This window comes from Phacochoerus africanus, chromosome X (assembly GCF_016906955.1).
Source record: "Phacochoerus africanus isolate WHEZ1 chromosome X, ROS_Pafr_v1, whole genome shotgun sequence".
In the NCBI taxonomy this organism is placed as follows: Eukaryota; Metazoa; Chordata; class Mammalia; order Artiodactyla; family Suidae; genus Phacochoerus; species Phacochoerus africanus.
Genome location: NC_062560.1, coordinates 63,503,738 through 63,515,606, shown reverse-complemented (window position 1 = coordinate 63,515,606; position 11,869 = coordinate 63,503,738). Strand labels below are relative to the sequence as shown.

Here is an 11,869-nt window from a genome sequence, read left to right as displayed (position 1 = left end):
GTAAGCTAAAGATTAGTCATCCCGAGCACAATTGCCTGTGGGTTAAATATCATTTGCACATGATGTTTTTCAGGAACTTTCCTAGTTTGTTCTAATCTCTGATCAATATGCCCTTTTCCCAAGTACTGTTATTCTAGACAATAACCCAGGAGACCACCGCCAGGATCACTCTGAGATCTCCTGACATCAGCTTCAATGACTAAGATTCCCCCAAAGAAAGAAGAATGCATGTTTGCCCCAATCGTGATTCTTATCTGAATCCCTGTTTTTCTCCTTTTAGGTGATAAACTCCCTGGAATTCTTCCTCAGAGGAGGGCACAGTCTTTAAAAGGCATTAGCCTGCTGTGGCCTCCTTTGCCTGGCAAAGCAATACAAGCTATTTTTTTCTCCTTCACCCAAAACTCTGTCTCCGTGTTTCTATTCAGCATTGATGGACAGAGGCTGAGTTTCGGCAACAGGCTGAAAAAATGCACAACCTAAAAGTTGAGTAATTATATTTTATTTGGTGGACAAAACCAAAGACTTAAGCCTGGAAGACAGCCTCCCAGATAGATCTGAGGTGCTGCTCTGAAGAGGTAAGGGGAGAGCAAGGATATACCTGAGTTTTGTAACAAAAACCAGGTAGTTGGAACACCAAAGGATTATAGTTAAAGAAAACCAGACAATTCAAGTTAATGAATTTAGCACTTTATGTATGGGTAGATGCAACAGTCAAGGCTCATTGAAATTACTCCTTTGATATGCATCTTAACTATCTGCAGCAACTATCTAGCTTTTCTTCATCCTGAATCCCCTCAGGGTGCACAGTTGGGGGTGTCTGCTGGCTTAATGGCTACAACATCTTTTGTTTACTGATATGACAGGCAACATTTTTCATTCACACAGGTCATTTGTAAGAACACCTCCATCCACAAAAAAAGGCACTTTCTCCATTCTCTCACCTGACCAAATCTAAAAAAAAATACATGTAGCTATCACGATCTGTATTTTTCCCTCAATTTTGAAAGAGATATGGCTTGAAGAAATATTTTGCTTTCTTTTAAACTGTATCATGACAAAAAAACCCGAGTTTCAGGTAGACAAGAGGGAATAGTAATGACCATGGAGAAAACAGAAAATAAATGCTCCAATATCACACCAGTCAGAATGGCCATCATCAAAAGGCCTACAAATAATAAATGCTGGAGAGGGTGTGGAGAAAAGTAAACCCTCCTACACTATTGGTGGGAATGTAAATTGGTACAGCTACTATGAAGAGTATGGAGTTTCCTTAAAAAACTAAATATAGAACTACCATATGATTCAGCAATCCCACTCCTGGGCATCTATCCAGAAAAAAACATAATTTGAAAAGATACATGCACCCCCATGTTCATAGTAGCACTATTTACAATAGTCAAGACTTGTAAGCAACCTATGTGTTCATGCACAGAGGAATGGATAAAGAAGATGTGGCACATATGTACAACAGAATATTAACATAAAAAATAATGAAATAATACCATGTTGCAGAAACATGGATGGACCTAGGGATAATCACACTAAGTGAAGTCAGAGAAAAACAGATATCATTATATCACTCATTTGTGGAATCTTAAAAACTTATATAAATGATCTTATTTACAAAACACAGACTCATAGACATAGAAAACAAACTTATGGTTACCAGAGCGGAAAGGGGGAGGGAAATATAAATTGGGAATTTGAGATTAACAGATATATACTATTATATATAAAATAAACAACAAGGTCCTACAGTATAGCACAGGAAACTATATTCCATATCTTGTAATAACCTATAATGAGAAATAATCTGAAAAATAATAAATAACTGAATCACCTTGCTGTACAATAGAAACACAGCATGGTGAATCAACTATACTTCAATAAAAAAAAAAGAAAAATGGGAGTTGCCATTGTGGCTCAGTGGTAATGAACCCAACTAGCAACTATGAGGATGGAAGTTTGAATCCTGGCCTCACTCAGTGGGTTAAGTATCATTGTGGTGAGCTGTAGTGTAGGTTGCAGACATGGCTCGGATCCCGAGTTGCTGTTACTATGGCTGTGGCTGTGACGTAGACCCCTAGCCTGGGAACTTTCATATGCCACAGGTATGGCACTGAAAAGCCAAAAAAAAAAAAAAAAGCCAAAAAATAAATAAATAAAAACAAAACCAAGATTGTTAGTATTGCATTGTGTGAATGTACTGAAATTTAGTTATCTGGTTCCTCTTAATGGCAATATTTTCCATTTTCTGTTATTATAATGAGTAATGCTGATGTCGGCATTCTTATTACACATTTGCACAAATGTTCCTCACACACATTTGTTGTCATTTGTCTTGGCTTGAGGTATGTGTAAATATCTATTTTGCTTCAACTTAATGTGGTCAAGTTTATCACTCATCCCCCCCCCAAAAAAAAAACTCTGTCAGAAAGGAACAGATTGCTACTCAGCTCTTGCTGATTGTTCATATGTGGAATTTCTCATGAGAAGCTAGAAATCTGGATTTCTATGTGAAATCTCTTAAGTGCTGGCAACTAATTCAAAATGTCTGAAAAAAAATTCTGCAGATCAAAAAGACATGTGTGCTTGAGGACTGCTTATAGCTGAGTTTGTAACCTTGATCTAACCCAACCTCCTACTTTGGGGATGATGGATGAAACCAGCCTTAGGGTGTCCTGATTTTTGCTAGAAGTCACTCAGGTGAATGAACAGGGATTAGATGTATGGTAATTAAAACTGGAGAATTCTTGGTCCCGCAGAGAATTCCTACATTCAGATAAGCAAAGCATCCCATAGAGTGTTAAATATTATTTAATGGCAGATTTAAAGGCATGTGGCTTCTGCCCTCAATAATATAAAATGCAGTGTAAAATATTCCCTATATAGCACATCCTACTCCACATCCAAGAAGTCATCAATGAGAAGTATAGACTTTTATTCATGCATAGTAAAGTTTCAAAAAAGAATTTTAAAAACAAAACATTAAACATCTCTGTAGGTTTAAGTGTCATCTCTGCTTTAACATTTTGAAATCTGGTCTTTTTGAAATATTCAGTACAATTACCAAAGGTACTGGGAAACATTAAGCAGCTTTTCTTGTTTTGTTGCTAAATTTGCAGAAGTTTGAGATAATTAAAAAAAAAAAAAAATCTAGTACTGGAGTTCCCCTCAGGGCACAGCGGAAACAAATCTGACTAGGAACCATGAGGTTTCAGGTTCAATCCCTGGCCTCGCTCAGTGAGTTAAGGATCCGGTGTTGCCATGAGCTATGGTGTAGGTCGGCAGCAACAGCTCCAATTAGACCCCTAGGCTGGGAACCTCCATATGCTGTGGGTGTGGCCCTAAAAAGCAAAAAAAAATTTTTTAAAATTAAAAAAATCTAATAATATTGCATGTTAATTCCCTTGAGTAATAACACAAGTAAAATGTTAACACACTTGAGTGTCTTATATAATCTGCTAATAAAAGTCAAAACTTTTGCCAAGTATCTTAACATTTCTTTTTTATTTTATTTTATTTTCCCACTGTACAGCAAGGGGGTCAAGTTATCCTTACATGTATACATTACATTTTTTCCCCCACCCTTTGTTCTATTGCAACATGAGTATCTAGACATAGTTCTCAGTGATCTTAACATTTCTTGCACTAAAACATCATGCTTAGTAAGCTGGAACTCCACTTGCACTTTAATTTTTATAGTTCACAAGTAGGCATTCAGGGTGACTGCAGAGCTGTTTAGAATCAAATTCCTACCTAGCCAAATGCCAAACAGAGCACAACAAAGGCCACCAACTCCAACATATAGCATGAATTACTTATAGGGTTGGATGTAACACTAGCAAATATGGGAAAGGACAATAAGCAAAATAAAAATTTTAATAGGAATCCTTTATAATTACGAAAGCAGGGAAGGGAAGAAAGGAAGATCCACCAAAGAACACACAATTCATTAACACAGATTTGCACTTTATTGTAATTTTGCATCCTGAGATAATAAAATTTAATATCTGACAAGTGAACAACGACAGAAGCAGCAGTGAAAGTTTCAGAGAGGCAGGTATCCTTCATTTTGGCACAGCTGTATATAGGTTGAGTTCTTCCAGGGAGTCGCTCCCAAAATCAAGGGAGAAAAATGAATTCATTCCACAGGCTATACAATACAAGATGCATGAAAGTTCTTGGCTTAAATGGACATATTCACTTTTATCCTTCTGGTAAAAGTGTCCCAGCAGGAATCCTCTGTCAAAAAGGGCAGAGATCCTAGGCTTTTCAAATAACTGTTTTGATCAATGCTCACCTTCTCACTAGCAGGATTTTCTATTTTTGCAGCTGAGACTCATATATTTGTATGTGGTTAGTCCAAGGATGGCAAACTAACTTGTAGATTATATAATTTCAAACATTTGGTAACTTGCTTAAAAGTCCAAGCATTAAAAGAATTTTATACTTTTTGCTTACTATAAAAATGAAAAATTTTAAAAATTAAGCAAAGAGAAGCAAACAAAACAAGGAGTAAAAGGAATATTTGAGAAATTATTGCCTTATCATTTTGACTTTATACACAGAACTACTTTGAGACTCAGACATTGATATTTACTCCAATCCTACAACATGACATTATAACACTTTCCATATTTACAGTCCTGTGTTTGTGTGTATGTATGATTTACACACACACACACACCCAGATAAATTAGCTCAGTTATATCATCCTGAAAGAGAATAAAAACAAATTGTAACCTGAAGTTATATAGCCCAATCTAGCCAAAATACATACACATAATCTAGCATTTTATTATTTAGGGACTAGTGTAAGCAACCCATGGAAGTCAAATAATCTTAGTTCCTTTGTAAAAGTGGCTCCCAACATTTTTATCATAAGGATTCCTTTACCATTCTTTCCCTATATTTTCAAGTATTTATTAAATTGCATGTAACAATAGGCTTTATTAAAAAAATTAATCAAAAGCATTACTGCCATTCACAGTTTCTGATTACTGTGCGATAACCAGTGTTAGAATTGAAGAAATATAAGCATAATGTGAAAATTCAATGTCTTAAGTTGGCTTGTGAAGTAGGAATATTATGGGTAAATGTATAATTTCTAGTATACTTTTTAAAATGCTGAAAAAGGTTCAAGGATGACCCTACTGCTATTTTCATCTGCCCCAAGTTGAGAACCATTGGTTTATATCCACCTGCTTTTCCTCTCTAAATCAAGTATTAACATAACACAGTTACTCATGTTAACACATAGGGGATCAATAACAAAAATTACTAGCAAAAAACAGATTAACTGCAATACTCATTCTGTAGGGTTTGACTAAGAAAACATAATAACATAGATCTAAAGGACTCTATTTAAAATTATGAAATTATGATATACAATATATCCTTCAGTGTATATATCTTCAAAAGCACATTAATATACGAAAAAAAAAATCCTCAATTCCCCTGTGAGGTAGGTCCATATTATTGTCCCCACTTCCACAATGAGGACATGAGGTACAGAGGAATTAAGCAGCAGAGCTAAGAATTAAACCAGAAGCGACTTGGGTTTGAATTCTATTAACACTTTCTTTTCCATATAGTATCAATCAATTTGTTCCAACAGATCTTTTTGAGGATATGGAACCAAATAAGACATTGAAGCAGATTCTGGATAGGAAATGAAACTTTTTCACATCAATGTCAAAGTGAGTCCTAATATATCTCCATTGTTGTCACACCTATAATTCTTGCCCAGGTACCAATTGCATATAGTCAGATTCCACACAGGTGAAGCACACAGACCTTACTCAGTCCTCAGTTCCTAGGGGAAACTACAATCATTGTTAACACCACGGAGGGGCTGAGGTCAAGTAGGCATCAGATTCTTTGAGTCTGTGTGATACCAACACACATGGGCTAAAAGCCAGTTGGCAAACCAAACATCTACTGTGTGCAAGGCACTGTGAGAGTTTCCACCAAGGGTAGTAGATTTGAGAAAAATCAACTCTGACCATCTGTAAAAATTTCCTAAGGATTCCTAGAATCACAGAATATCAGGTGACCTCTAATTTTCTGTCCAGCTCTAGTTTCAACCCAGTGATTTTACAGATGAAGAGAATGGCATGTAATGTAAGTGACTTGCCTGGAGCACATTATATCATTTCCTCATTAGAAAATGGAACATAGTCTCAGGTTGCCATCATAGAAATGAAAAGGTTGGCTCAGAATCAGGAAAGAAAAACTGGGGGCAATATATATACACATATATTTATATTTAGTCCACATATTATATCAAGTATTATTAAAATCTATTCATTTTCTGTGGAAAATTGCCCAATAGTTCACCCTTTAAAGAAACTGAAACAATTTGACAACTGTTGCAAAATGGATTTTTTAAAGCAGAATTTTATAGTTATAGGAGGACTAAACTTTGAGCATCTTGTTATCGAATTAGCAAAAAGTATTTGCACTATGTGAAACTGCTCAAATTAAATGGGCATTTATAATTTCTATATCCTCTCAGGTCAATACAGTCAATTCTAATGAAATATTGTTAGGAGACTTTATGTTCAAGTAGTGAAGTTTGATTTTTTTTAAGTGGAAATTTCTTTGTAAACAAAATTAAAATGCTAATGAATTTTTAAAGCTCTCATACACCTGAAAAAAATCCTATTTGTTTGAAGCCTTACAAATGTTATGGAACTTCGCTCAAATTATGAAAAAATAAGAATAAAGTTCATTAAAAAATGGTAGCATGCTAAATATTAACATAGTTTAATGCACTGATCAAACATTAGTGTTTATAGGTCATAATAATATGAATATGTGCATTAAATACTTGAGTAGGTTTTAGTAGAGCTTCAATCAAAGAGCATTGTTCTTCCAGAACCATGTTAAATTACATATTTGCTAGCATTAGAATTATACTAGTTTTATAAGGAACTGATAGTCCAGTTCTGTAATACTTTGTCACTACTATATCTCATGATTGAGGGAAACCAAAGAAACAGACTCTAAATAATAAATAGAAGAAATATAGTACACTAGTGAGATATTCTCATACTTAGCTGAAGACGATGGTTTAAAATGTAATGATTTACCAATTCATTTGTTCTGCTTCCTTCAACATAAAATGTTATTTTTATTTAAAGAAGACAAGGCACTTCATCTACTTCTAACATTGGACTACAATGGTCTCTTTCCTAAATTAACATAGGGGGTAGAAGAGAACAAAGAATAGCTGAAAAAGATTAGAGCTTATTTCATTTTATAGACAATTTATGAGGGTGGAGATGCATAAAGGAAAGTCAGAGAAGGAATGGTTTTAACTTGTAACCTCAAAGCTTTGTAAAATTTATATACTTTGGCAGAAATGTTATTTTTCTCTGGAAATGTCCACAGCAGGTTTCATAAAGGAGTATTATGTAACAAATAAATTCAAAATTAGTTTCTTCAATCTAAAAACAACTATCACAAAAATAATTTATTAACTTGACAGAAATGTCCAAGTTTGTTCTATCCTGAGGATGTGAGAAAAAAAGGTCAATAAGGGAGGAGTTAATGTCCACAGTGTACTCTGTCATTTCAGCATTCACTGCTGCCAATACCATTGAAAAGAAACCCCCCTAAAGCACTCCAAAATACCAAACTGCTAATCAGCCCTCTCCAAAGGAAAAAGAGCTTGAAAATGCAATCATAAAGAAAAAAAGAAAACTGGGTATTTTCTGAGTAGTTCAAGAAAATAAGATAAGCCAATCAGCATAATGAACAATAAAATAATAACTTTAAGAGCTATTAGAGTGGGTTTTAAATTAATTTACACAGGCTGGTAAGTGATTTTTATGATAAATACTACTGTAACTTGAGTCATATGCTCCATCACCTCCAGATGCACTCAATTCCTGTCTCAATATCTGTTTTAAGGAAACAATTCACCACTTCCTGTTCTTTGAGCCAAACAAATGTGATTTATACATGGCAAAAAAAAAAAAGTTACTATGACTATCATATGGCCAAATTCTGTTTTCAAAAAAAAAAAAAGATTTTAAGAGTTGACACTTTAATGGTGATAATTAGAAATTTTGTATTATGCTGGAAATCAATTTTGGTATTAAACTGTCACAGTTTTAAGTATAGACCTGAAGATACTAGCTGGAACATAAACCACAGATACACTTTTTCCCTGACCTTAGCTATAAAACAAGACATTTGGTATGCATTTTCAGAGGTTTCCACTTTGTCTATAAAAATACACCTTCAATTTTGATGGCAAGAGACAAATGCTATTTGCAGGCACACACAACATACTAAAAGTTAGAGATTCTGAGTGGCATGGGGCTAGTGGGATTCTACAGAGGGAGATGGAAAAGTATTTGCACAAACAATTATAGTCACATGTCAGACAGTGTCTCTATTTTTCCCTCTTCTTTTACTGGTCCAGGACTGTGGGTTTCAAATTAGGCATAAATTTTAAAAGTGGTTTTAAAAGGCTTGACCTTGTATGAAGAAATGATTGTTCTCTTCATTGTAAGTTTAAAAACAATGAGTAGGATGATAAATAAAATACTATACAGTCCCAGATACTTTTATTTTTAGCACTAGGAATTACAAAATAATGCCTATATACAGGCATAAATTTGCAGCTGAATTGACACAATGTAAAGCTTTTCATTATGTTAAAAATTCAAATTCTAGAAGAATTAGAGTGTGGTGCTGCCACACATAATGTTAAGAGAAGTAGAGAAATATTCACATAACAACAAAAACTACTTGTGAAGCTAATTTATAAACTAAAATACTTTTGTCTAAATACTTCTCTTTCCTCACTAATAATATCCACGTTTACAAAAGATCCTCAAAAAGAGGATTAGGAGTATTTTATCAATTATGAATCAGCCACTATATATTCTTTAGGTACAGCTTTTCAATTAGCACTCTTTCTCAAAGAAGATTATCATAACTCCAGAAAGGAGTTAGCAGTGGCTTTCAAGGGGGTCTAGACACATCCTGAGACATCTGAAATCTTGAAAAACTCCTTAAAGGTCATAATTCTGTGTATTTGCAAATGAGGGAAAGGATACATAAAAGGAAATAAATGAGGAGAGTGAAGCTGTGAAATGTGTCAGATATCAAATGAATTCTTTGGGGCATGAGAAGGGAGGAAAAATGGGATTTATTGAATTAAATGGAGAAAAAATAAGGTTCTTGGTTTCAGGTGCAATGTAGACTATAATCTCAGACAATGATTTCATTTTGATCCACTTATTACAAAGGGCAACCCTGCCCACACCTGAAATTTTTAACATACTTGTTATGGCTTTGCCATAAAATAGCATGTTAATAGTCTATACATTCAAACAGACGCTTGCAAACTTCATTCATATTAAAATCTATGCAAAATTGTTGGCAATACATTGAGTAACATTACATTCTGTAAACCATGGCATATCACATTTTACATTATGCAGAGACAATATTTACAAGTCTTTAGGAGTCTAAATATTTTATCCACTAACATAAGTGATAATTTAGCAAAGTGCAGGACAAAACCAGTGCTATTAATTACATGTCCTTTAAAAGCAGGTAAGAGTAAAACCATTTCTAAAAGCTACCAAAAGCTTATTTACGTATGTCCAGTAAGAGATTATAGAGCATTAAGTAGCTTAGAAAAATGATGCATATTTAGAAACAGTGAGTATGAAAATTATAAGGCAGCATGCTCAGAACATGTTTTTGTTTTTTAAACACCAGCACTGATGTTTTATTTTTAGTGGCAACTATATATATATACACATATATGTATGTGTGTGTATTTATTTAAAAATCGACAGTGCAAAACACAAGCCTCATTTAACAACAACAAAAAGATGTGCAAGATTTCTTATTAAAACAACACAAATGAAAATGTGAGGAGAATATTCTACCATTATAAAGAATAAATTTAACACAGCAAAGGAGACCATCTTCATTCCAAAATCATCTACAAGGCACTAAGGGTAGGAAATGACAGAATACAGAAGTGACTGAATAAAATTCCTCAGTCAGGTCGGAATATGGGATATTTTGGTAAGAATTCTATTAGTATCACCTGTAAAATAAAAACAAGAATATACTGACAAAATAATTTTCACTTAAGTTATATATAACCCACAGTCTATAATCATTTTTCATAGGGCTATATTTTGGCCTTGTACTATAAAGCAACTGAAATACGTAAAAGTTATAAAAAGAATTTACAAGTTATCATTAGATTGGAAATTAAACTGGAAAACATAATTACTTATCATAGCTAACAGTTTTTATCACTTGATTTATAATAACTATTTGTGTAGGTGCAGAAAAGCAAACCCTATTACATTTTAATGTCCTTTCCCACCTTCCCTCCACTCTCCCCCTTTTTTTAGCAGTGGAAGGGATTAAAATTGTGTTATACAGATTAGAAAAAATACCTTTATATATATTACATTCATATATTTTTCAATTGAAGGAGAGATGATATCGGTTGAGTGTTACTATTTTTTAGAAGTTTTTAGTAAAAAATACTAGTGTCCAAATAGATTGATTAAAGCATTTTCATTTAAAGAAGGTTTAGAAATATAATAATAAAAACTGAAGATATTTATAAATTTATAATAGTTTATATAAGGTTTTATCTATAGGTAATTTTAGATTTGTGGTCATTTGTACATTTCCCCCCCAAACTATTCAAAGTGGAGAAAGATACATAATAATTCTTATTTATAAAATGAAAATGGAATGTTTATTATTAAATATATACTACATGTCAGCATCTTTAAGCCTGGATAAATTTCAAATTCTTTTAAATGTTGGAGTTCCCATCATGGCTCAGTGGTTAACGAATCCGACTAGGAACCATGAGGTTGCGAGTTCAATCCCTGGCCTCACTCAGTGGGTTAAAGATCCAGCGTTGCCATGAGCTGTGGTGTAGGTCGCAGACATGGCTTGGATCCTGCATTGCTGTGACTCTGGCGTAGGCTGGCAACTACAGCTATTACACCCCTAGCTTAGGAACCTCCATATGCCATGGGAGCGGCCCTAGAAAAGGCAAAAAGACAAAAAAAAAAACAAACCTTTTAAATGTTAATGATATTGAATTTGTCACATTGGCTCTATGTTAATTTATACTTTATGATTAAGACTACATAGCTTTCAGTAAAAAAAATTAGAATCTATAGTTTCTTTACTGAAAGTTAAATATTAGCTAAGAAAAAGCCAAGAATATGAATCCAGAATGCAGAAGCCAATTCCTAGTTTATGCAAATTTTGACAAGATTACATTTAGATATATTTTGTTCAGCAGTAGCTGTTGCCCATCACCATATGGAATGGTAAGAAGAAGATTAAGGTTATGCAATGTCTTCATCTTATCATGCTAGTTAAGATTTTTCTAAGTTCTAAACAATTGTTAGCTTTTAAGATATTTTATATTGGCTTCTCGGTGGATCTATGTTCCAAATGACAAAAGTTCAAGATGATGAGAAAAAAGGTAGAAAAAAGAGCTAACAGTAAATATAGGAAAATGTAACATTTAGGATGGAATCCCCACCCAAAAAAGGAATTAGGAACTGCATACTTACATACTCCATCATATTGCTAGTTTCACATTTCCTTTTAGTCAACTTCCAGTGCAAAGCAAGCTAAGAAAATAAAGTTTGTTAAGAATTTTGATATCAATTACTACTAATACTAATTATTACGTACATATTTTAATAAATCATTGAACAACAATCCAGGAAATAAGATACAAAACATAGCATTTAAAAATATTTTGTAGAGTATATATTAAAAGTTGAGTATTAGTTCTTTAATTCATTCTTTGTGGCCTGAAAAATTCCCATTTTCTCAATTCAAT

The 11,869-nt window shown here is 33.6% G+C and overlaps 1 protein-coding gene across 1 annotated transcript in view; it reads right to left on the bottom strand.

The window, feature by feature from the left end:
* Window positions 1-9,153: 9,153 nt before the first annotated feature.
* CHIC1 (cysteine rich hydrophobic domain 1) overlaps window positions 9,154-11,869 on the bottom strand; it is a 47,984-nt gene continuing 45,268 nt past the window's right edge. Inside the window, exons 5-6 of the mRNA XM_047765019.1 lie at window positions 11,595-11,654; window positions 9,154-10,084 (exon numbers count right to left, since the gene is read on the bottom strand). Coding sequence (XP_047620975.1) covers window positions 10,034-10,084; window positions 11,595-11,654 — 111 coding nt within the window. The 3' untranslated portion in view covers window positions 9,154-10,033. The remainder of the gene's footprint in view (window positions 10,085-11,594; window positions 11,655-11,869) is intronic.